Source organism: Conger conger, chromosome 17, assembly GCF_963514075.1.
Source record: "Conger conger chromosome 17, fConCon1.1, whole genome shotgun sequence".
Lineage (NCBI taxonomy): Eukaryota > Metazoa > Chordata > Actinopteri > Anguilliformes > Congridae > Conger > Conger conger.
This window is the reverse complement of record NC_083776.1, coordinates 16,631,330-16,657,409: the sequence shown is the minus strand read 5'-3', so window position 1 is coordinate 16,657,409 and position 26,080 is coordinate 16,631,330. Positions and strand designations below refer to the sequence as shown.

Below are 26,080 nucleotides of genomic sequence, written 5' to 3'. Positions count from 1 at the left end.
TCGAAAAGAAGAGAATTGGATGAGATTCTCAGTTAAACTCTTGGTAATCACAGAGGGACATATTCGCGTAATGCTTGAACATCCCTCTGAACATCATGCAAAATAGCCTACTCCCTCTTGCTAATATATTCTAGAGTATCTTACTTAATAATGTTTTACACTAGATATTTCAAAAGCAGTCATTATCATCACACAATGCACAATAAAAACAAAACAAGACTGATAATATTGAATACAACTCGAAACAATACAAAGATAAGCGGTAGAATTAGGCTAATCAACCTGTATCGCGATGCTGCCAATATGTAGTTCCATGCAAATCTGGCCCACTAACATTAGTAGGATGCTTGCCCTAAATAAAGAAGATTTGATTAATATGACAAAAGCAGCAGTAGGGATAAACAAGCATTTGTTTAATTGATCGCATAGCAAAATACATAGAAGTAAACATTCATGGTTACCTTTTGCAAGGGCTCAAGAATTGTAATAAAAAGAAATCTATGTAAAAAATGTCAGAAGCTGAGGCTAATGAAGGCTACCTACAGGGGCCATCCACATGCTCCACGGAACATGCAGAACGATCGAAATATTGCGCACCAACAATAAACAACATAATTTCCAGGAGACACTGAATCTGTTGCTTAACCAGTGAGAGAAAGATCTTTATTAGCATCACCAAAAACTTTTTTACTGGAGAAAGTACACATGGATCCCTGCTTGAACACAGCACCTGTGAAACATGACTTAGGTAATGAAACATCCCAGTTTGTTGAGACGAGGTAGCTTACATTAAGGGATCTGCTCTCTCGCGGTATCAAGCGGAACACCAGGGTAAATAAAAGTGACTGAACACTGAATCGTATCCACAAACGCTGTCTGTCAAAGGAACACGCCGCCTTCTACTGCAAGTCAAAACAGGTTTTTCCGTAGCACCAATACTTACACAAACAAACAAACAAAAATAGGAAGAAAAAAAACAATTGTACCTAGAATAGATCATCCTGTATTTGTTGAGCAAAACTATAATTTTTTTTTACAAAACAAAAAGCAATACATGTTTAATAGGTTAATAGATTTTTTTATTTTAAACTGTTTTGGCCTTTTACTGCTAAAGTGGTATGCATCTTAAAAACAGCAGTTAATGATGATGACAATGCGTCAAAATGCATCTTCGACTTAGATTTATTTAGCCAAATTTCACCGTCCTAATAAGTAATAAGTGAACTGCCATCTCCTACCATAAACTGTTAAATAAAACCTCATTGCAATTAACACCACCTGCTCTAAAGGAAACGTGGTCCAAGTATGATAATATAAGTGATCAGTTCTTAACTGCGCGAGCAATGCACGATTGTGTCAGGCTCCGTTTTAAAACAAGCATCACATTCTTTGTTTCCATTTGAGAATCCTGCCTTATACTGTGATAAAAAAAATCTCCTGAAGTGTCTTAAAAGGTTGGAAAGGCACAATAAATATCTTGCCAAAGGGCCAGAATAGTCCACTGTACTGTATGTACAAGGCTGACCGAGTCAGCAGTCAGTTCGAGAGTCTCAGAATTTGCCCCGGCGCAATCCGTGTCCTTTTGATTTACAAGAAGCAAACGGGTCCGATGTCGATGCCGAACTCCTGATCCACTCCGCCGATGTCCACGGGGGCGATGTCCGCAATGGGGAGTCTCGCTGTTTTCTGTGTCCTGTACTCAAACACCGTCTTTCCCCATTTACCGTTGGCTCTCTGCGGACAGAAAGTTCACACTTGTTTCAGGAAAAGCTACGCCAACAAAACGCGCGATTCATATCGTCTTAAATATGAAATGTTCACTTCTTTTGATTTTATTTAATCTTGTGAAGTGGATTGACTGCACACATAGCATTATAATATGCTGGTCCAGAAGTACTGGAAGATGCTAGACATAATTTATAATGAAGTACTTCTAAGTCATTTATTTATAAGAAACATCAGTGTTCGCAGGAAACAGTGGCAGGAGAATAGTCGTTTTCGAAACCACATACTCGCATACTAATCGCACTACACTTCAGGCTGATTTTAATTGAAATTGTAGTACGAGTAGTATGCTAAGTATGCGGTTTGGAACACAGCCAATATTTATTGCGCCGGTTGTGCATGAAAGAATGCATTCCGCTTATTACAGCAACGTCATGAAAAGGTCGCAAAATATATCTATAATTCAAATGCTTCGTGTAATCGTGTGATAAAGAAGGTGTTCCATGTCTACGTGAGCGTGTGCTGAAGGCGCGTTCTGCGCTTACGGAGCAGCTGTCCTCCATGACCGTGTATCTGAAGCGGCTGTTCCCCTCGGCGCGGAGGTCCAGGTCGTTGGCTGCCTTCAGGACGACGGCCTTCTTCAGGTTCCCCGCATCGTCCTTGTAGCCCACGCTGTTCTTGCAATGGTACGTGATTGTCTGGGATGCCTCCTTGGACAGCAGCCGCAGGAAGGTCATCTGGACCGTGACTGAGTTCACTGGCTGCTCTTTGTTTCCGTAGGTGAACTGAAAAAAACAAACGAAACTTTCTAAATGTGCTCCTTTTGAGATGTGACTGACAGCCCACCAAACTGAAACATCGCTATAATATAAACTGAAATGCAATGTTCCTTCCTTGTGGAAGCAACTTGGATCTCCTGAGACCGATGGAAAAATATTCCTGTAGGGGGCAGCATAAGCACTTGCTACTTTCAATGCACTGAAAGAAAATGAGCTTCACACAAAACCAATACAGTGAATTGATTCAAGTATAGTATAAATCAAGTATAAATCTATTAAAATTGGCCAGTATACATCTATTTCTATTCAACCTTCCCCTTGTGCATTTTATACATGGCTGTAACTGTACTCTTGTGCATTTTATACATGGCGGTAACTGGTCCCTTGCGTGTTTTAAACATGGCTGTAATGAAACTGAACTTACGTGAGCTCCTCCGTTCATATTGGCTCCGAACCACTTTGGCTTGCTGTCGGAGGGGTTGGGGGAAGTCCACCAGGTTTTGCGGGGAATGCTGGCTGGGTTGGCAGAAATGCACGTCTCGCCTGTCTCCATGTTGCAGTGCACTTTGATAGCATCCTCTGCGCTCCCCTGGTTTGGATCCACCCAGAACTCACCTGCAAAATATGACCAATCAAAAACCTCTAAACAACAGAGCAGTGCAGACATCTTAACTTATTGAAACAGTAAGACCAGGTTTGTGCTGGGACAGATCCCTTTCATGTGTCCCAGTTAATTCCGAGAAAATCCTGATTTGAGTGGCGCCATATTTCTGTGGGTTTTTAGACTCTAAATCTGCTTTCACGTAACAAGAATCAAACGCTGTATTCAACACCAAGTAAGGCGGTGACTACATATCGGAAGAAGTGAGGGCCGGCAGTTGTTTAAACTTGTCCTCATCTATCCAGGAAGCCGTTAGTTCGTTAAACTGTAACAATATGTGATAGAAGTAGTATCTGCCGTTATAAAAGGCTAAATTCATGCCTGTAGCATAGTGGTTACATGCTACAAGATACATGACTGGAACCTGGAAGGTTGGTGGTTCAATCCCCGGTGTAGCCACAGTAAGATCTGTGCAGCTGTTGGGCCCTTGAGCAAGGCCCTTAACCCAAAACTACTCCAGGGGGGATTGTCCCTTAGTCTAAATGGAACTGGAACTCGCTTTTGATAAAATCGTCAGCTAAATAACATGTAGTAATAATAATAATAACAATAATAAATTGTGTACTGTCTTTGTGAAAACAAAAATATTGGGTTTAAGAAACTAACTCAACCATGTAGGCTATCTGAAACAGTTCTGCCTGGGGTCTGTGTGAGCGTAGGCTACATCAACCTGCTTCATTTAAAGCTATAATGTGATTGGACCCGCTACGAAAGGTCAGCTTCAAACAAGGTCAAACTCTGATGGCGCTCAACTTGGCTTTATTTTGAGTTGTGCCTATGGCAGGCTTAGTGTCGGCCATTAATGCTCCATAGGAATTGAATGGCTTGACACCATGTCTGGCATTTTGACGCTGATCATGTGAAAGCAGCTTAATGGTCATTACTGTAGGTTCTCATTGCATTATGAACATGGAACATGGTCCTCCAGGGAATCTTTTCACCCTCATTATGAGTAGAGCAAACTATTCAGCCCAAACAGACTTTCCATTTAAATACAGCATTGAACAGGGATTCTCGGTCCCTCCAGGTCTATAGTAGCTACTGCTGGATTATGTTATTTTCCCCTCTGGGGTGCAAGCTGAATGGGCTCTCTGGCCATTGAGTAACATACATCAAACTATCAAAGTAAAACCAACAGTACTATTGGTATTGAGGGCCAAATATCAGTTCGATTTTCATTCCAACCAACTGCACGGGGTTAGTTTTTTAAATGGGTGCATATGCCAGCGCTGGGTGACTCTCACACTGGACCAAAGCGGTAAAGCATTTGCTAATGACAAAAAAACATTTAAGAATGAGACAAAATGTGTCTAACCAATTCATGGCAGAAGTATGAAACGGGTACAAAATCTAGAAATGGATGAGCCCTCAAGGGTTGAGAATATAAAACTGCCTGTTGCAAAGCCTGGCCTGAAGTTCTGTCTGATTACACTGATAGTATGCACAGGGTTAAGGTAGTCTCATTGCAAACGGACTAATGTTAGCTGAAGGCTAAAGGCCTGTTTATAGTTGCTACCGGCAACTATCACAGTTGATAGTCGGTTGTGATGACTTTCAGTTTATACTACAACAATGGAAGATTTGATGTCGTCGCTATCATTGCTGTGCCCATCGCTGAAGCATTCTCAGTTTAAAAATTGAATTAAAAATTAAAAATTGAGTGATACTTGAATATGGTGACAATGTAGCAATATCCATCATCCGATCATACATCGCTGAAATATGATCCAGCCTTAATGCACTGCCAGTGTGCACAAGGTTAAGGTGGTCTCGTGGCTAACAGGCTAATATTAACAGACGGTGGTCTTGTGGCTAATGGGCTAGCACTAACAGAAGGTGGTCTCGTGGCTAACGGGCTAGCATTAGGGCGAGGCTGACGCACCGCTCTTCTTCAGGGGGTGGCATTGCTTCAGGTCCTCGCAGGTGCGGGCAGGGTGCTTTCGGCTGCCGTCCGGGCTGCGCATGCTGTCGATCTGGCTGCTGAGGGCCTTCAGCGTGGCCTGGACCCCGGGGTCAGCCTGGAACATGGGGGCCGAGCCATTATTGGGCAGGGCCTCGTCCTCACTGAACTCGGGAGGGGGTGGGGGCCCCAGGTCTTCATAATCGTGTGGCCCGCCGAACAGGTCGTCCATTGCAGCCGTGGGTGGGCCAGGGGAGCCTGGGGGTCCGGGGGGGCCATCATCTCCGGGAGGTCCCTGTCAGAGACAAACAAAAATAAGTTCAGTTGGGTTGAGTGGTCAAAACAATCCTCATTTCCACCCACAGCTGAGCATGCAAAATGGCTTCCAAGACTAGTCCATCTGGACTCACCTCCGGTCCAATCTCTCCACTTATTCCACGTGTTCCCGGTGGTCCCATTGGTCCAGGCTGTCCGATGTATCCTTCCTTGCCTGAAGGCCCAACTGGACCCGGGGGTCCCTAGAACAGCCAACAATCCATGATTAGCTTTACGCTTGAGTCCCATGATTAGCTTAATTTGAGCTCATGGTGTTCAAAGATCGAGCTTGATGCCATGCTCGCGTACTTACTCTCTGGCCACTTGGTCCAATAATTCCTGGGGCTCCCTGTTCACCAGTTGTACCCTAAAAACAGAGTGCACAGCAAACAGCAGTGAAGACAAGGAAACATCAGCCTCATTCCCTGTCCATGCATCCTCAACCTCCTCAGCAAAATCCCTCTGTATTCCAGTGTAGCATTTTCACCCCACTGTACTATGCCAGATTACTACTTGCCTTTATTTTCAATGTTTTTTAATAAGTTCAATAATAAAATAATTTGAAATGATTGTAGAATCACACTGTATTTATATAATTATTTGAATAACAAGTGACAAGACCACTGGGCCTTCTCCCCCATAAATTTTACCCCCCCTCTGAGTTTGGATTCAGTCCTCAGGCCCTCTCATGGTAAATCTGTTTTTATCGGTTTTTCAGGAAGTGCGTCTGCAGTTGCTATGACTCACCGGTGGTCCAGGTAAGCCCTGTAGTCCAGTGAACCCTCTGTGACCTTTCTGTCCTCTTTCTCCATGGTCTCCTAAATCTCCCTTATCTCCTCTTGGTCCTTGAGGTCCCTGTGGTTAGAAAACATGATTCACTCTGTGTGTGAGAGAGTGAGAGTGTATGTGAGTGAGTGTATGAGTGTGTGTGAGAGAGAGAGAGTGTATGTGAGTGAGTGTATGAGTGTGTGTGAGAGAGAGAGTGTATGTGAGTGAGTGTATGAGTGTGTGTGAGAGAGAGAGAGCATGTGCGTGTGTGTGCAGGGGCATGCATGACAGGGTGTGTGCATGCTCAACGCATGTGAGTCACATTCCTTTAACACTGCCTTTACATGCTGACTGTGTTTGTTTCATAAGCACCACTGTTGAATGTAATGATGAACAGAGAGGCGTGTTTAAACTCGCCACTCAGGGTGTTGAAAAGTGGACAGGCCGTCAAAAGTTTTGCTTTGAATGATCTGTAACCCCTTCCCTTATTTCAATGTCTTTTTTTGTTTTTCCCATGGAACATGATGGAAATAATGTGAAAAAACTTACAATTAATCCCCGTTTGCCTGCCGAGCCTGGGGGGCCTACCGGTCCTCTCGAACCCTGTCAAGAAAAAAATCACAAATGTAGTTCTGTGACAACAACACCAAAGCATTACTTCACAGCTGATATCAGTCAACGCTTGCATATTGTTTTGATTTATATCTCATACTAGCATGTCCAGCTGATGCTGTGGCCATATTCTATTATTGTTTGTCTCAACTCAACTCAACTTATTTTTTTTACAATTTTGAACCTTGAACCTTAACGTAGAAACACATGAGTCATCTGTTTTCATTCAAATTTGCTGCTAGAACAGGCTAAAATACAAGACCCATCCAACTGGGTCTGGCAGCATGGCATGACCAATATCTCAGTAACACATTACAGGTGCAAAAGCTAAGCTTACATGCAATAATATATGATACATTATTTAGCCGTTTTTGAATTAGAGAACAACTGCTAAAATCCTGTAATGTACAGGACTATGCTGAAGGATAGTCACTGATGCCGACACCTAGTCACACATCTTTCCTGGTTTAAGCTTTTGAGCCGTTTGAGCGATGGCTGTGTGATAACCACACAGCTCGTTATCATCCGCTCCTCAGCCATAGCATGTGGTAGCGGTTAACATCGCTGTGGTAACGGTTAACCTTGCTATGGAAATGCCTGTTGCCCTCCACACTCACCGCGTCTCCCCTCCTGCCGGGGCCACCCGTCGTTCCCACCGGGCCTGGAGTTCCCGGAGCCCCCTGGGACCCTGCCAGCCCCTCCGGACCTGCGTCCCCTCGGTCGCCCTGGCAACAGAACATCATAACACTGTCATTCTCTGGTGTAACATGATGATGGTTAATAATTATAATAGTAATACATTTCTTTTGTATGGCACTTTTCAGGGTATACAAAGACACTTTACATAGTTAATCAAACCAATCATAAAACATAAAAAGCAAGTTTTAAAAGCCTAAAAATAAAAAAACGAACAAAGAGCAGTCATACATTAGAAGCAAGCCTGAAAAGGTGAGTTTGAAGTGCTTTTTGAAGTGTGAAGTGAGGCGGAATCTCTGATGTTTTTAGAGAGAGTTCCAGAAAGAGGGGGCGGTACTGGAAAATTCTCAGTCACCCCAGGTCCGATGCTCGGTCTTTATGGGGGTAATGAGCATAGCGTCATCTGATGGAAGGTTACAGGTGGGGGTGTACCGATGGAGGAGGTCAGCAAGGTTGTTTAGGGCTTTATATGTGGTACGCAGTATTTTAAAGTGAATTATTTGTTGAACTGCGAGCCGGTTTCTGGTACGGGTGTGGATGAGCAGATGGGCAGCAGAGTTCTGGACATTTTTTGTAGCATTTTAAGGTTTTTGGAGGAAGTGCCATGGAGAATCGAGTGGAGATGTGCTGTAGGAGCAGTAGGTTCTGTGTTCTTACCCTGGCACCCAGTGATCCCTCCTTTCCTGGGGGTCCGTCTGACCCAGCGTGACCCTGAGAGAGAGAAAAGCACAGGTCACCAGTCAGTGCATATACAAGCACAACAACAACAATAACGACAACCATCATACGACTTTCAACAACATCATCATCAACATTGGCACAATGCATTTCTTTCCATAGTATTGTACGTTTCTTTTGAAGATGAAGGCATATCAAAAATGTGAAGTAAAAATAACAAGATTTAATTTTATTTTTTTTAAACCTTAAAGGATGCAATAGGTTGTCATCGGAAAATACAGAGGACATGTGCCATCTGAATTACGGAACCAAAAAACCAAAGAGATCCAAACCCTCACAGCTGCCAATGCTGTAAGCATACATTCCCAGAAGGCTGTGTAACAGGAAGCTTACGTCAGGGCCAGCGTCTCCACGTGGGCCATTTGCACCGGGTGATCCGAGAGGCCCTGGGGGGCCCTTATCTCCTTGGGTTCCTGGGGTTCCTTGCTTTCCTGGGGGACCCTAAAATCAACACACCAAACCTTTATGCATAACCTGGAATTTGTACCATTTTGCATACACAGTTGGTGGAACATGCTCTAGAACATAATGGTGCTGCTCTGCAGTTACTAGCAGGTGCTGGTTAGCCAGTGGAGTGGGTATTGTGTGAAGGGGTGGGGAATAGCCTACAGACTAAACCCCCCCTCCCTGGTTGGGATTTGTCCTTTACTTACAACTTCATACATAGAAAAGTAATTAGCTTGTTATTTGTAAATATGGATTTTTTAAACTAATTAAATGAAAACATTGAATATAGTTTTACCACATCTTTCTAACCATAAACACACTGAATGTATGGAAATGGAGGTAAAATGGACGCATACCGCTGGTCCAGGAAGTCCAGCCATCCCTCGCTCTCCCCTCTGGCCAGGAAGACCCACAATTCCTCTCTGCCCTGTGGTTCCGGCAGGACCAGGTGGTCCATCAGGGCCCTAAACAGAATGTAAAAATGATCATTCACACAATCTTTCTCTGACATGTAGCTTTCCTTGGGTATTGCATGTGACTGCGTCTTGCAATCTCCAAGCTGCTTACCGTGGGACCGTCCTCTCCAGAATCCCCCTTATCTCCTGAGCTCCCCGCTGGGCCGGAAGCTCCTCGTTCCCCCTGCCGTCCAGGTGAGCCAGGGTCTCCACGAAGACCACCTGGGCCGTCTTTCCCAGGTGCACCGAGGGGCCCTGCTTCTCCCATAGGACCCTAGCCAAGAGACAGCCATCAATTCCTCGCCCCATTTCAGGGCCCGTCCAGCATGAGCTCATTCCAGTGTGCGTGTGTGTGTGTGCGTGTGTGTGTGTGTGTGTGTGTGTGTGTGTGTGTGTGTGTGTGTGTGTGCGTGTGCGTGTGCGTGTGCGTGTGCGTGTGTGTGTGTGTGTGTGTGTGTATACAGACAGTGGCTTCAGAAACTATTCACACCCCGTCAGTTTTTGCTTACTTTGTTTTGCTGATTTCATTTTAAGTGGATAAAATGTAACCCACAATGACACAGTGAAAACATGTTTTTAGAAATGTTTGATAATTTATTAAAAATCTAAAACTACATTTACATGAGTATTCAGACCTTTTAAGACCCTTTGCTTTAATTATCCTTGAGATGTGTCCAGAAATTGGTTGGATTCCACCTGGGGCAATTTGAATTGATTATTTATTATTGAATTGATATACAATTCACACCGCATCTCAGGAAAAACAAGCCATGAGGTCCAAGGAACTCGGAATAGAATTGTGGTGAGGCATAGATCAGGGCAAGGGTATAAAGCCATTCATAATGCTTTGAGTGTTCACAGGAGCACAGTGGTCCAATAACATCAAATGGAAGTAGTTTGAAACCACCAGGACTCTTCCTAGAGTTGGCAATCCAGCCAAACTGCGCAACCGGGCAAGAACGGAGGTGACCAAGAACCCAGTAGTCACTCTAACAGAGCTTTGGATGTTCTCAGAAGAGATGGGAGAACCTGGCGGAAGTACGACCGACTCAGCACTCCATCAATCAGGTCTTTATGGTAGAGTGGCTAAATGGAAGATAGTCCTGAGTAAAAGGCAAACAACAGCCCCTTTGTAGGTTGCCAAAGGGAATTTAAAGGACTCTCAGAGCATGAAGAAAAAGATGATCTGGTCTGATGAGACAAATATTTAACTCTTTGGGCCGAACTCCAAGCATATAGGGGTGCTTCTCAGCGGCAGGGACAGGGAGACTGGTCAGAATTGAGGGAAGGGTGAATTTATCCAAATACAGAGAGGTCCTTGAAGAAAACCTGCTCCAGAGTGCATGTGACCTCAGACTGGGGCAACGGTTCACCTTTCAGCATTACAATGACCCAAAGCATACAGCCAAAACAACGCTGGAGTGGCTTTGGGACAAGTCTCTGACTGTCCTTGAGTGGCCCAGCCAAAGCCAGGGGGGCGCCCTGTAGCGTAGTGGTTAAGACAAATGACTGGGACACGCAAGGTCAGTGGTTCTAATCCCGGTGTAGCCACAATAAGATCTGCACAGCCATTGGGCCCTTGAGCAAGGCCCTTAACCCTGCATTGCTCCACGGGAGGATTGTCTCCTGCTTAGTCTAATCAACTGTACGTTGCTCTGGATAAGAGCTTCTGCCAAAATGCCAATAATAAAGCCCAGACTTAAACCCCATAGTCATCTGTGGATAGACCCTGAAGATGGCAGTTCACAGAAGCTCCCCATCCAATCTGATGGAGCTTGAGAGGATCTGCCAGGAAGAATGTAATAAACTACCCAAATCCAGGTGTGGAAAGCTTGTATAGACTTACCCAAGGAAACTCAAAGCTGTGTTTTCTGCAAAAGGGGCTTCTACAAAGTACTGAAATAAGGGTCTGCATACTAATAAATGAGAGATTTAAGTTTAGATTTTTAATAAATGTGCAAAAATGTTTAAACTTGTTTTCACTTTGTCGTTATGGGTTACAGAGTTTGGATTGATGGCCGATGCCATCAGAGGTATACGGTTCATGCTGTGGTACTGAAGTACTCACCGTTGAGCCAGGTGGGCCTACTCTCCCAGGTGAGCCGGGGAAACCGGTCGGGCCCTAAAGAGGAAGGAAAAGCCAGTGATACACATGTTTCAGCGGATTCTATAGCAACAGAACTGAAATCACTCAAAGATCGTGCATTTACCGGAGCACCCTGGGTCCCTCTGCCTCCCTTCAGTCCTGCCACTCCGACGGGGCCCTAGGAGAGAACAGGCACTGTGAGCCAGGGGCCTGTTTGGGGTAAATTTCGGAGATCCCCCCATTTCCCTACACTCACGTTAGGGCCGTGTGCTCCAGCCAGGCCCTGGGGTCCTGGAGATCCCGCGTCGCCCTTCTGACCAGGCTCTCCGGTCTCACCCTTCACTCCGGGCTGACCGTCGGGACCCTGTGGGAAGGCCACGGAAACCATCAGCTCAAAAAACCAGAGCTTCCACTGCTTTCTAAAAATGGCCCAGAACAGTTTCACACAGGATTTTTCAACAGAATGGGACACTTACAGGTGGGCCACTGAATCCGACAGGGCCAATGGGACCAGGTTCACCTCGGGACCCCTACAATATAAAACATAATAACAATGACTTCATATACTGTTAGGAGAATAATAGCAGAGGTATGTGACCGCGGTATTGTTGACTTGGTAAACGCATCTAGTGAAATAACATGACTTACTGGAGCAGCTCTGGAGCCATGAGGTCCGGGTGGGCCACGAGGTCCAGCTTCACCCTGAAACACGACTTTAGGTTAACACAGGGTACAGTACAGTTTCATCCGGGTCAGATTAACACAGGGTACAGTACAGTCTATATGGGCCAGGTTAACACAGGGTACAGTAGTCTCGTTTGTGCCAGTTTAACACAGGGTACAGTATTGGGGTACAGTACAGTCTCACCTTCTCACCACTGGGTCCATGTGGTCCAGGCGGTCCAAGTGGGCCAGGCAGTCCCTACCAGGAAATATATTTAGTTAGTAATGATAGATCTTTAATGATTTAATAATGATAATCATCATCCTCATCGTGGTTTGAGTTTATATAGCGCCTTTGGGACTCCTGATGTGGAGTGTAATTGTGGAATCACAGTGACCCCTGAGGGGATGAACTCACTCTGGCTCCATCATTTCCAGCAGTTCCCTCCGATCCCTTCTCTCCTGCAGAGCCCTTAAAGAGGACACATTACACGTTACACACGTTACACATCCAGCGTCACACACCCAGTGTTACGCATCAGCACCGAGGCATGAGGTGAGGGCCTTAGTGTGTGAGTGATGAATATTGCTGCTTACCCTTTCTCCTTTCGGTCCTGGGGGTCCAGATGTTCCTCTCTCTCCCGGCATTCCCTGAAGTCCTGGAGGACCTGGGTCACCCAGAGCACCTGAAGGCCCGGGACTTCCCTATTGGACAGGACAGTACAGGTGCTTTACGGCTATTGGACAGTAGAAGAAGGTACTCTACCAAATTACTTATAAAATGTGCCACAGTGTAAAGTTGCATGTGTTGCTGAACATGTACATGTCCATGGTGAATATTTTGCATGAATGTACTGCACCATTTGTCATGGAAAAACATGTAGGATCCCTGCGGTTTAGGAGCATTGTAATGCACTGTGTGGAAACTGGGAAAGTAGCTGAAAGGCCTCTGGGTCTGTCGGTGTGGGTTAAGCCATTAATAACACGTGAGTTTTTGGCAGTAGTACAGTACCTTTGGTCCGTCTGGGCCTGCAGCTCCTGGCACACCTTTGGCTCCCTGCAAACCGTGAGAGCCCAGGTCTCCTCTCTCCCCCGGGGTCCCGCGCTCCCCCTACGGGACAAAAACATGTGTCACTTGCACCCAAGGGAGTTACAGAGTCAGAACATTCCAGAAAGAAAGCGGTTACGCAGTGTAAACACAAGTGCGGCTTACCCTCGGGCCAATCTGACCAACAGCTCCACCCTCTCCTGGAATACCCTAAAAATGACAGAAAAGAACAACATTCTTCTCACCAAAAATGTCTACAGTATGATCTACGGTGTGCGCCAAATATACCATGGTAGGTTGAGCAAGTTGGGTTACTCGGTCGTGTTTACCTGATCACCTGGCTTTCCTGGTTCTCCAGGTGGGCCGGGGCTTCCAGGTAAGCCCTGAAAAAATGGAATTGATTGATGAAAAGTTGTCAGAGATACTAAATTGATAGGAACTAGTTATTGCAAATGTCTGAAGGCATCTGCGTTCCTATATTTGTATGTCTGAAATAATTAAAAAGAAAGCTGAATACCTGGAACCCGTTTACACCAGGAGGTCCTTGCTCTCCTCGTTCTCCCGCGGGACCCTAAAGAGAGAGAATCACCAACCACCTTCTTAAACCAGACACATTTATATCACAACCATCAACCACCATCTTAAATGAGACATGTTTAAATCACAACCATCAACGGCCATCTGAAACCATACACTTTAAATCACAACCATCAACTGCCATTTAAATCAGTCACGTTTAAATCACAACTATGAACTGCCATCTTGAACCAGACATGTTTAAATCACAACCATCAACCGCCATCTCAAACCAGACACGTTTAAATCAAAACCACCAACTGCCATCTTAAACGAATCACAACCATCAATCGCCATCTTAACCCATACACATTTAAATCACAATCATCAAACTCCATCTTAAACCATACACATTTAAATCACAACCATCAACCTCCATCTGAAACCAGATGCTTTAAATCACAACCAACAACCGCCATCTTAAACCATGCACGTTTAAATCACAACCATCCGCCGCCATTTTAAACCAGTCACGTTTAAATCACAACCATCAACCACCATCTTAAAATATACAGGTTTAAATCACAACCATCAACTGCCATTTAAACCAGTCACGTTTAAATCCCATATCATCCACTGCCATCTTAAAGCAGACATGTTTAAATCACAACTATCAACCTCCATCCTCCTGAGACCTTGCGTCTTCAAACGAGGACTATTTTATTTATATTTTGGCTTCCCTGAGCTCGATACAGTATTTCTATTAGCATATAGGATATTCAATTAAAATGAAATAAAATATTTTGAAAATATTTTCAATGCAACATGTTTTTGTCACCAAAGACACTTGCATTATGTCAAAAAAAGAATGCTTAAACTTTTTTTCTTAGGGGGTTAAACCCATAAACCAGACACACAACTATCAGAAGACTGAACCCTGCATATGCCCTGTGGGTGTAGTTTAACCATTAGATTCAACTTGTGCTGTTAATAAATCACTGTGTCATCCAATGTGTGAGTTTTGGCCAATTAATTAAAAAAGTTATTCCTTTAAATCAATAAAAAGTAAGTCTCTGCTCTGACAGCAATATTAGACCAACATTTGGTTTTTGTATTGATCCTGTAATTGACAGTAAGCAGCTAATTTTCACATCCAGATTTGGTTTATTTATTTCTGCTTATAAATGTCTTCCTTGTGTCATTTGTTTGCTGGCTTTTGTATATATTTCTAATTGCAGAAATGAATTAAAACGTAAACTATGTTTTGATATGAAGATGCTCACTCCCTTAGTTTAGCTAGCAGTTGAAGGCTTAAGTGATTTATGAGTGATTTATCTTTCGTTTTCATTTCATTTACTGAGTGAATTGAGCTTGGGTCTGATTGGCGATGAATATGGGCTGGCTTGCTTTGTTTACATGAAGCAACATCACAGGGAGCTGATAATTATTCAAGAAGAAGATGAAGTGGTTACCTGTCAAAAGCAGAAAAATGTGAACTATTCACCGGTATTCATACCATAAATCTCTCTGATGTGACCTGTCTAGTGTATGCTCTCTAACAGAAAGACTGGCATTAAAAGGCACATTGAAATAATGTACATCACTCCGACCCTGCATGTTGTTGACTTTGTTGCATGTTGTTGTCTCGCACCACTACATACAGTGAATACCATTATGATTGTATCCAACTTTGAGAGCTTCAGAATTTTTACATAGCATCAATTTATACAGCTATAGATACTAAAGCAACTCCGGTTAACCTTTGGTTAGAGGCCCAGTTCCTTACTCATTATACTGGGCTGCCCTGGGCACAGGGACTGCTCCCTGGTAGTAGTAGAAGTCAGAGAGGTGGCTGCTGCCACTGCCCTCATGTTTAACCCTGTAATTTCTCAGTGCTGCTGGTGTGATTTATTGTGTGGTGAATGAGCAGTTTCCATCAGTGAGCTACAACTCCCATTTTAATGGGAAAAACTCTAAATTTGGGGTCCTTCCTAAACCTGTCCAACTCCAGCACTTAACCACCCTTGGCTCCAGCCATATATTTCTCATAACCATGTAAGCACACCTGTAAAAGTGCAGATGGATGACTCATCATCCAACACGATTGGTATCTAATTCCAAATGTGACCTGGTTCAAAAAATCATTCGGAATATTTTATAGTCAGTCCTTAGTCAGTAGAATTGCTGCTGATCAGTGATCGTTTTAAAATATAAATATATTTCCACCAATATTTTCCCTTATGTACTGTACATTAGTTTAGCTGAAAATACCTGGTGTGATCATACAAAACATTGGCTCCACTCTACTTCCACCTCAGATATGAGTTAAATACTTACTGCGGGACCAGTAGCACCTGCTGGACCAACTTCTCCTTCCTTCCCTGGTGGACCCTACAAGAGAATCAGTAACTTAACATCAGAGGCTGTCAGTTAACACCCGCTTCCAAACTAGAGCCTGTCAGTTAACATCTTCTTCCAAACCGGAGCTTGTCGGTTAATATCCGCTTCTAAACCAGAGCCTGTCAGTTAACATCTTCTTCCAAACCAGAGCTTGTCAGTTAACATCTTCTTCCAAAACAGAGCCTGTCAGTTAACACCCTCTTCAAAACCAGAGCATGTCAGTTAACATCTGCTTCCAAACCAGAGCCTGTCAGTTAACATGTGCTATAATACCAGAGTCTGTCAGTTAACATCCTCTTCCAAACCAGAGCCTGTCAGTTACTATCTGCTTCCAAATCAGTCTGTCAGTAACCAGTGAATGACTGAGATAATGCCCATTCGCACAGGAAATACACTGTCAGTCAGTTACACAATGAATTACTCAGTAAATTCCCAAGTGCATATGACAGGGCACATGAATCACTTGGTTAATGCCCAATCACATAGGACAGTGGAAAGTGAATCAGGTACATCATGAATCACTCAGTCACTGTCCAATCACATTGGACAGGGGAATGTGAATCAGTAGCAAATCAGAGTGAATCAATCAGTTAATGTCCATACTCACTCTTTGTCCTGGTACTCCAGGATTTCCCTGCTCGCCCGTTTTCCCTGGATCTCCCTGTTGGAGGGGCATTGAGAAAATATTAGTCACATGACAGCATGGCACATAAGTGACAAGTGGGAGAACACTCTCATTAAATCCATTTATCATGAGTGGGAATTCTCTTATTGAATTCCTTTTCCATGGGCAGGAGAATACTACAATGAAATCCCTTTTCCATGGGTGGGAGAATGCTCACATTAAATCTATTCTCCATGGTGGTAGAATACTCACATTAAATCCCTTTTCCATGCCAGGAATTCTCATTAAATCCCTTTTCCATGGCGATTGAATACTGACATTAAATCCCTTTTCAATGGTGGGAGTACTCACATTAAATCTATTTTCCATGGTGGGAATACTCACATTAAATTCCCTTTCCATGCCAGGAATTCTCATTAAATTCCCTTTCCATGGTCAGAGAATACTCTCATTAAATCCCTTTTCCATTTGGGTTGAATACTCACATTAAATCCCTTTTCCATGGTGAGAATTCTCACATTAAATCCCTTTTCCATGGTGGGAATAGTCACATTAAATTCCTTTTCCATGCCAGGAATTCTCATTAAATACATTTTCCATGGTGGGAATAATCACATTAAATTCCTTTTCCATGCCAGGAATTCTCATTAAATTCCCTTTCCATAGTCAGAGAATACTCTCATTAAATCCCTTTTCCATTGGGGTTGAATACTCACATTAAATCCCTTTTCCATGTTGGGAATTCTCACATTAAATCCCTTTTCCATGGAGATGGAATACTCACATTAAATACATTTTCCATGGTGGGAATGCTCTCATTAAATCCCTTTTCCATGGCAGGAATACTCTTATTAAATCCCTTTTCCATGGCAAGAATACCCACATTAAATCCCTTTTCCATGGTGGCAATACACACATTAAATCTCTTTTCCATGGTAGAAATACTCACATTAAATCCCTTTGGTCCTGGTAATCCCATTGATCCAGCTGGTCCTCTGGTTCCGATAGATCCAGCTGGGCCTGGACGCCCATCCTCCCCAGGCCCCCCCTGAAAAGGAAGCACATCTCTTACTTCCTTCACATTTCACTGATTCTGAGGGCACAGATTGGGAATGACATTTTTCCAACTCACCAGTGGTCCTGGCTTCCCTTCTGCACCCTGGACTCCAGGATTTCCCGTCAGGCCCTGGAACATAGGAACAGTTGAAAGGCTTAATTCAATGGGTGTTGAGCCTGCCCGTATACTCACACAGACTCCAGACATGTTGGGGCGTGCAGGTACAAATGGAGAGGGGGTTTCATACCCGTGCGCCCGGGAGGCCCGGCTCGCCGGTGCGTCCTGGATCTCCAGAAGAGCCTTTGGGACCAGAAATTCCCCCAGTTCCTCTATCTCCTTGTGCACCCTAGAAAACGCAGGGAGAAATGCCTCACTGTCACATCGATATTCAGTGAAAAATCTTCATTTTTGGCAGGCTTTTGCAAAATTACATACCTTGGGTCCAGGTAATCCGTCTGCTCCGGGGAATCCTCTGTTGCCAGGAGCACCCTAAAATAAAGTGCCTTTTCAGAAAGAATCCTAAGTGGTGTGGACACGACATGTATTCCTGAGATCACATCAGATTTGTAGTGTCTCAGATTAGCATATTCCCACACAGGGAAAAATACACTTTTAGCATAGCACATGTGTCCCCTGCTAGACTCGTGTAAACACTGCCAGAGTTGATATAACACAAGAGGTTTCTCTGCACTAACGCACGTTTCCGTGGCTGACTCACCCGTTCTCCTACAGAACCTGGAGGGCCGATCGAGCCTGGGTCACCACGTGTTCCTCTCTTCCCCTCCTCTCCCTGGGGGCCGAGGGCCCCTTGGGCACCAGGTGGGCCCTACAGCACATGAACATCAACATCACATCCGGAACACAAACACTAGGACACAAACATAGCACACCTGTAAGGGCATCTGCTATCATTATCTTTTCATTGCCCGGGTAACCATAACACTTATTAAGGAATGTTTATGTAAATGTTATGGTTACTATTGGTCCCTTGGTTCCTGCCTTTCGACTAATGTAATTCAGGAATGTTGCTATTCTACTCTCAAAATAATAACAAAAAATATTTGAGTTTACGAGATAGAAAGCTGCATATACTTGTCCTCTACTACACTGCATTCCTTATTTCCTACAAGAACTACAGCAGGCCTTGTACCAGAAACAGACATGGGCCGTTTTATTTGTTTTTAAAGCAGTATCTGTTAATAATAATACAAATAATAATAATAATAATAATAATAATAATAATACATTTGGTTGTACTGTACCATTTCTCCTTTAGGCCCTGCCTCTCCTTTGAATCCAGGCACTCCGATGTCTCCCTGAGAAAGGGAGGGATGAGATGTGTTTACAGGCATGTTAAAGGCTTGCAGGATGTAAATGAGGGGCATGCAGGATGTAAATGAGAGCTGACAGGGGTTCATTGAGCCACAGCGACGCAGGAAACCAGCATTACCAGTTGGCCTTTCACGCCGGGCTGACCAGTGCTGCCCTGGGGCCCTGGAGGTCCTGCAGGGCCAAGATGGCCTCCTTGCCCCTGAGGGCCCACACCTCCCTAGGAGAATCAGTCGATCAGTAACAGGTTGCACATTCAATCTATTATTACATAGTATAGTCATACAACAAATCGCTACCACTACAACTAAAATTAATCATCGTCATCATCATCAACAGTAAATACGTAATTACAAATGCTGCATTGGTTAAATGGATAATTCTGAGCTTACTATTGGTCCTTTGGTTCCTGGGCCACCATCTGTTCCAAATGGACCCTGAAACAGGAGAAATTGCACATGAGAGAAGCACAGAAGCCATCAGTGCAGAGATTCTGTCCGGGTCCATTTTGTCGCACGCGCGCACAGGTACGCACCTGTTGGCCGCCTGAACCAGCGGCTCCCTGACGCCCCGTCTCTCCCCTCTGTCCCTGGGGCCCCTCTGTCCCTCGGACACCTGTGGGCCCGGCTTCTCCCTGAGGGGAGAAATGGTGACAGAATGGCGGTTGGCAAACAACTGGGACAGCCTGTAGCGTAGTGGTTAAGGTAAATGACTGGGACACGTAAGGTCGGTGGTTCTAATCCCGGTGTAGCCACAATAAGATCCGCACAGCCATTGGGCCCTTGAGCAAGGCCCTTAACCCTACATTGCTCCAGGCCAAATGCCAATAATGTAATGTAATTTAACTGTGAAACTAGGATTCGGTGTTGCAAGGATGTTTAAATGTTGCCAAAAGGGTATTCATTGAAGGGGATGTTAATTCAGCATTATTCCCCACATTATGCTGGTTGTTAGGGATGTGACGCCACTCACCTTCATTCCTGGGATGCCTGGGAACCCTGGGGGGCCACTGAGCCCTAGCGGACCCTAAAATCACAGACTCTGTATCAGATACTGATCCTGCTGTCGCAGACTACCGATGGAACGACTGTACAGGCACAGCGGCCATACAGACATACATTACTGTAACACGTCATTATAGTAACACAGTCATTACTGTAACACGTCATTATAGTAACGCAGACATTACAGTAACACAGGCATTATAGTAACACAGTCATTACTGTAATTAATCATTATAGTAACACAGGCATTATAGTAACGTGTCATTATAGTAACACAGAAATTATAGTAACAAATCATTATAGAAATATGGTAATTACTGTAACATGTCATGATAGTACACGGTCATTACTGTAACACATCATCATAGTAACACGGACATTACTGTTTTTCGGTTGTTACTGTAACATGGTCATCACAGTAACATGCTCATTACTACAACATGGTCATTATAGTAACAAGGTCATTACAGCAACAAGCTCATTACTGCAACATGCTCATTTCAGTAACTGGTCATTACTCTAACACACTCATTACACTAACATGGTCATTACTCTAACACTGTCATCATAGTTACACAGTCATACAGTACATACAAAACACAGCCATGATGAGTGTAATCCAGTTCTGAGGCCAGTGCATTGGTCATCTTTCTCTGATTCATAATGGTATTAACAAAAAGTTTTATAGTTAATAATATTTGGTGTTTTCTTACCATTGGACCTGATTTCCCAACATTTCCAGGTGAACCACGTGTGCCCTACAATATAAAAAATATATACAGTATTTCTACTAGCAAATATACCTTAAATTATAAAGAAATACAAATACTAGTTACGCGTTTTAATCATTAATCATCATTCATCAATCATATGTGCAAAACATGACATCTACAAAGAATAATTTGAATATATTTTATAGGCTATTCCAGCTTCTTAACTTAATATGATCAACCTCCTTGGTCATTATGTTAAATGAGAATGCAGCTTCCATGATTTAAAAGAGATATGACACTTAAAGGGTGAGGTTAAATTAATCATATTTCTCTGTGTTTATACATGTGATGATTTAAACAGATATGATATGAAAAGGATGAGTTATATTGATCAGATGTGTTCATGAACATAATCGTTCTCACCGGCACTCCTCCTGGGCCCAGACGACCTCTCTCACCAGGCATTCCCCTCGGACCCTACAGAGAAAAACAGACCACTGTTCTTGTCCTGCTAAATTGTTCTTAGGTCCCTGTATGATTTGCATTTCCATTAAGTAATAACAACTCAATTAAAATATTTGAAAATGATTTAAGCCCGCACTTTCTGCTGTTGCGTCACATACCTGAGGGCCAAGTACACCCAAAGGACCGGTAGGGCCAGACTCTCCCTAAAAGAGGAAACACACGGGGGTAGACACACCGGAGGGAAACGCACAGGTACACACACACACACACACACACACACAGGGGTACACACACAGAAAGGAAACGTCATTTCAACTCAAATAAAGCACACTGATCCAGTATGACAGTTTAGCTGAACTGAATTTCCTTTAGAATCACGTGTGACCTTTTACCTTTGACCCAACTGCCCCCGTTTCACCTCTGACACCAAGAGGTCCTTGGTGCCCCTGTAAGGTTAAAAAAGCATCTGCATGAAAATGTATTCTTGCATGGGCTTTGTGCATTTTGTCAATGATGGGAGAAACACAACTAAAAAAGTGTGAAAACTATCTTTCAATTAATAAAGCTTCACAATGCAAAACATTACTGTAATACAGCATGCAATCGAAAGAAAGTGCTGATTGTCAGGATAGGTCATTACATGAAATGTCAAATGTCAAACCTGGATAGGCTACAGCAGCAGAAGACTTGGGTCTAAAAATAAGTCTAATAAATACCTAATAAAATGCTCACTGAGTGTGTATATATCTCTGTATAACACAGGGGGAATGATGAAGACGGTGGTCTCTTGCTTCATATTCAGCATCCGAATGGATAGCAACAGAAAAACAGTGTGAAAAATGAATTGGTCAGCTGAGGTGGTGTGCATGAGGACGCTGAGGTGGTTTATACTCACTCTATGGCCTTTCAAGCCTGGAGGACCAGGTGTCCCTGGAAAACCTCTTGCCCCCTAAAATATACCATACTGTTAGTATGCCATTCCATGGAACATGTAATGGGTGGAATTATAAAGGAAAGAGTATTGGAGCATGGACATTACCGGAGAGCCAGGAAATCCCCTTTCTCCAGAATTTCCCGCTTTTCCTCCCTCTCCCTGTTGGAGGGGGAAATTGCATTGGATCATTTTCAGTGTCTTGTTTTTCCATCCAGACTCTTAAAAAAGGGACAAACGGATAACTCACATCTTCACCCGCTTTGCCCGGAGGTCCTTCAGGGCCTCTCACACCAGATGGGCCCTACAGTGAGGAAACGGCAAACAACGACAGTGTTACCTGTAGACACACCTAACACACTTCAGCCCAAAGGTTTTACGACAACACAAACCCTTTAGACACATTTAATGCACTTCAACTAAAAGGGTTTGCCTCAACACAAATCATGTAATCATGTCTGATGAACAAACGTTCATATTCTGCAATACTCTGAAAGAGTTGAAACTAGCTTTATTCTTACCATGTGACCAGGATCTCCAAGCTCGCCAGGGGTGCCCTGAATACCTGCGGGCCCCTAGGAGAGAGAGGGAGGGGGGGGAAGCAAGGGAGGGAGGGAGGGAGGGGGGGAGGGAGGGTGGGAAGGAGGCATGGACAGAAAGGTGGAGGGCGGGTGAGAGAATTTTATTTTTATTTATAATTTCTCAACTGTCTTTATGTTCTAATGCATGGCCAATTAAGCATTTCTTTTTTTAATGTTATCTCTTTGACTTACAGCTTGGCCAGAAGGTCCAGGAGGTCCTCTCACTCCAGCCTCCCCCTAACAGACAAACACCAAAACCCAAAAGATGAGTCGCATCACAAGTTACAAACATATATCATTGGCAGTGCCTAGGGTGAACACCTGGCTGTACAAGAAGAAATAAATTATCAGTAATAATAAATCAGTAATAAATAATTAAAATTAAATGCCAAATTACTATTGAATAATGTACAGTCATGGAACATTAATTATTATTGCATAACCTAAATTTGTGGAAAATTATTACTAACATACAGTAGTGAAAAATGACAGAGGCTCTCTGAACGTCCTGCTCACCCTTGTTCCAGGGACCATTGCTGTTTGACCTGCAGCACCAGACTTCTCATCGAACCCTCCTGACATCTGAGAGACCAACTCACCCTGAGAACAACAGCAATACCACAGTGAGAGAGAGATCAGTAATACTACACTGAGTGAGTGACTGAGTGACTGAGATCAGTAATACTACAGTGAGTGAGTGAGGAATGTGAGAGAGTGAGAAAGATCAGAAATACTACAGTGAGGGAGTGAGAGAGATCAGTAATACTACAGTGTGAGAGTGAGGAGTGTAAGAGAGATCAGTAATACTACAGTGAGAGAGCAAGGAGTGTGAGAGAGTCAGAGAGATCAGTAATACTAGAGTGAGTGAGAGAGATCAGTAATACTACAGTGAGAGAGTGAGGAGTGTGAGAGAGTCAGAGAGATCAGTAATACTACAGTGAGCGAGAGAGATCAGTAATACTACGGTGAGAGAGAAAGGAGCGTGAGAGAGATCAGTAATACTACAGTGAGTGAGAGAGATCAGTAATACTACAGTGAGAGAGAAAGGAGCGTGAGAGAGATCAGTAATACTACAGTGAGTGAGAGAGATCAGTAATACTACAGTGAATGAGGGACTGAATGAGCACAATATAAAACAGTATCATTGTAATTGTCTTGTTGCTAAATTAAGGTATACAGTAGCATACCCCAGGATGTGATGGGTGTCCGGGTGGTCCTGGCTCTCCTGGCTGTCCTGGGACACCTGGCTCCCCGTCATACCCTGGTGTACCTCTTGGACCCTAAAAACAGTTGATAAGATCATGTTAATCAATCGATTAGTCTCTAAATTCATGGCCGTGAACACGTCGTTCCATTTCAAGCGTTGGCATTGCTGTTCACTCCACTGAAAATGAAGCCTTTAGTAATTCGGTTGATTGGTCTTTGGCCATGTTCTGCAGAATCTGTCCCCATAATGCCTTAGGGCAGGGCTGTCACTGTTTCAAGCTAAGTTTCCTAAGTTAAGACCTTGAGATCAGGTGGTCACTAGGCCACCCTATAAAGGGCTAAACACCATGGGCACAGGAATCCTATTGGCCATGATGTTCCCTTGAGTGGTTGACATGGTGGGATTGACAAAACACTTGTAAACATGGTGGGACTTCCATACTCTCTAGAGTGGCCATCTTGTGAAAACAAGAGTTTGACATCTGTGCTGCAGAGACATCAAAAGTGGTCAGACAACTAGTATTAAGCATGTTTAGTTCTTTAGTACGTTTTTAGATTCAATGTACAGTATACTGTATTGTTATTATCTGTATGAATGTCATTCTGGCATATTTGCAGGGCCAGAAACTGGTATAAGCAGGCTATGCGTTTGTTTAGGGCCACAACCACAGATTAGCCACTCATATTTAGGTTTTAAATGTTCTTTTTTTTTTTTAAAGACATTTTAATTGTGCGGTATTGAGAGGGCACATAGCACTTTCAATGCTATGGTTCTTGTGGCAGTTCCTGGGTTCACGGTCACTGACAAATCTTGCCAAATCACTTGCCAAATCACCATCATTTGATTTCTTCATATTTTGAGTCAAATCAATAAGTTTATATAAAATCGTTTCTACGACTTTCATATTCTACCCTTGAAAGTTGCACACTTAATAAAGCATACCTATGTCCCTGTTATGTTTACTGATGTTTTACATTCTAACCTTACAACCATAGAATACATAATAATATGAGCACATAGCCTACTTAATATACTTTTATAATTAGTTTCAAGCTGTAACATTTATTACATTTTCCATATGTTTAACTAAGTTGCATACACTCTCTATATGCTGTGGGAAAATATCCTACATTCATAAATGTGGAAAAGTAAAGTTAATGCTCTCTGCCACTCAATCATATATGGCTTACAGCTAAAGAGATGGCATATATGGGATTTAGACCGAGATGGCAAATGATTGACACCAGTAATTCTGCTCAATGGTTACTGTATGTCTGATAAGCAAGTGACCTCAACATTGAAACATAATGAAACTGTACATGGAACATTTATCTGAGATTACTAGGTTCTGTCCCATTAAACACTGACTTATAAAATGAACTGGAAAAGAATTAGTCAACAGCAGTGTTGAAAACACTATGAAGACACTTGCATCTGACTGAACAGTAGCCTAGACTGAGCTGCAGCTGCTTGTCCTAACATCGAGGCTTCAAACCTTATCTTTTTCACAAGGTCATCTCCATACATGTTTTGCTGTTTTAGTAAGTAAACATCCAGTCAAATTACAGAAGGAATCAAATGGTTTTGCTGTTGGCTGTTTATCTCTAAACTATCACTGGTTATTTGTCTCCCATCAGTTACCGAGGGAGCTATCTTCAGAGAGAGTAAATGAAGGGGATGGCAGATGGTTGTGTTCAGGTTTGTTTTATGTGAAAGGAGACGTGTCACGCTTACTGAGCACTTCAGAAAGAAGATGAGGAATCCCCAGTCCTCCTGTTAAAACTGTGAGAACTACTGCTCCTGACTGGAAGCTAGTTTTGGTTCAAAACACTGGAATATATGGAGCATGAAGTTCACTCTTAATTTTTTGCCTCATAATCCCAGGAATCCTGACAATGTATGGAGGAGATATCCATGACATGATCTGCTCATCAATTTCATGAAGTTTTATTTGTTAATCTTTAGGGCCTGTGGTGCTTTGCCCCTAAAGATTTTAATGAGAACTTGATTACTCGGCATCTTCTATAAAAAGCCATGGTAGGCCTACGGGCATGGTTGCTCCTTATGGAGGGAGTCTGTTCCTGATTCCAAAATTCCCAGAATCAGGAATGGTCTGTTTTTGGGATGAACTCCCAACATTGTTTGTTACCGCAGACAGAGAGGCACTAATAGGCGAATCGACATTTTCTACCAAGCAACAACATTTATCTGACCAGCTATGCACATACCATAGATACTTGGCTGTTAGCTAGTCAGATCAGCTGTTGCATAGTTAACTAGCAAAAAAATAAATAAAAATAATAATAGCTATCTGACTGTGTTTCATTGTAAAAATAGCAATTAGCCCAGTTATCAAATA

At 43.3% G+C, this 26,080-nt stretch overlaps 1 protein-coding gene across 1 annotated transcript in view; it reads right to left on the bottom strand.

Moving 5' to 3' along the window:
* Nucleotides 1-392: 392 nt before the first annotated feature.
* Nucleotides 393-26,080, bottom strand: part of LOC133116487 (collagen alpha-2(V) chain-like) — a 49,041-nt gene continuing 23,353 nt past the window's right edge. Inside the window, exons 7-54 of the mRNA XM_061226097.1 lie at nt 23,702-23,794; nt 23,031-23,114; nt 22,707-22,751; nt 22,455-22,508; nt 22,184-22,237; nt 22,042-22,095; nt 21,898-21,951; nt 21,395-21,448; nt 21,161-21,205; nt 20,961-21,014; nt 20,538-20,582; nt 19,793-19,846; nt 19,356-19,454; nt 19,213-19,257; nt 18,942-19,040; nt 18,754-18,807; nt 18,210-18,317; nt 17,927-17,980; nt 17,739-17,837; nt 17,567-17,620; nt 17,384-17,482; nt 16,417-16,470; nt 15,747-15,800; nt 13,411-13,464; nt 13,223-13,276; nt 13,059-13,103; nt 12,858-12,956; nt 12,443-12,550; nt 12,264-12,317; nt 12,051-12,104; nt 11,831-11,884; nt 11,659-11,712; nt 11,439-11,546; nt 11,307-11,360; nt 11,165-11,218; nt 9,209-9,370; nt 8,998-9,105; nt 8,528-8,635; nt 8,114-8,167; nt 7,378-7,485; nt 6,698-6,751; nt 6,128-6,235; nt 5,694-5,747; nt 5,476-5,583; nt 5,048-5,360; nt 2,929-3,119; nt 2,271-2,510; nt 393-1,734 (exon numbers count right to left, since the gene is read on the bottom strand). Of these exons, the coding sequence (XP_061082081.1) occupies nt 1,588-1,734; nt 2,271-2,510; nt 2,929-3,119; nt 5,048-5,360; nt 5,476-5,583; nt 5,694-5,747; nt 6,128-6,235; nt 6,698-6,751; nt 7,378-7,485; nt 8,114-8,167; nt 8,528-8,635; nt 8,998-9,105; nt 9,209-9,370; nt 11,165-11,218; nt 11,307-11,360; nt 11,439-11,546; nt 11,659-11,712; nt 11,831-11,884; nt 12,051-12,104; nt 12,264-12,317; nt 12,443-12,550; nt 12,858-12,956; nt 13,059-13,103; nt 13,223-13,276; nt 13,411-13,464; nt 15,747-15,800; nt 16,417-16,470; nt 17,384-17,482; nt 17,567-17,620; nt 17,739-17,837; nt 17,927-17,980; nt 18,210-18,317; nt 18,754-18,807; nt 18,942-19,040; nt 19,213-19,257; nt 19,356-19,454; nt 19,793-19,846; nt 20,538-20,582; nt 20,961-21,014; nt 21,161-21,205; nt 21,395-21,448; nt 21,898-21,951; nt 22,042-22,095; nt 22,184-22,237; nt 22,455-22,508; nt 22,707-22,751; nt 23,031-23,114; nt 23,702-23,794 (4,056 nt within the window). The 3' untranslated portion in view covers nt 393-1,587. The remainder of the gene's footprint in view (nt 1,735-2,270; nt 2,511-2,928; nt 3,120-5,047; nt 5,361-5,475; nt 5,584-5,693; nt 5,748-6,127; nt 6,236-6,697; nt 6,752-7,377; nt 7,486-8,113; nt 8,168-8,527; nt 8,636-8,997; nt 9,106-9,208; nt 9,371-11,164; nt 11,219-11,306; nt 11,361-11,438; nt 11,547-11,658; nt 11,713-11,830; nt 11,885-12,050; nt 12,105-12,263; nt 12,318-12,442; nt 12,551-12,857; nt 12,957-13,058; nt 13,104-13,222; nt 13,277-13,410; nt 13,465-15,746; nt 15,801-16,416; nt 16,471-17,383; nt 17,483-17,566; nt 17,621-17,738; nt 17,838-17,926; nt 17,981-18,209; nt 18,318-18,753; nt 18,808-18,941; nt 19,041-19,212; nt 19,258-19,355; nt 19,455-19,792; nt 19,847-20,537; nt 20,583-20,960; nt 21,015-21,160; nt 21,206-21,394; nt 21,449-21,897; nt 21,952-22,041; nt 22,096-22,183; nt 22,238-22,454; nt 22,509-22,706; nt 22,752-23,030; nt 23,115-23,701; nt 23,795-26,080) is intronic.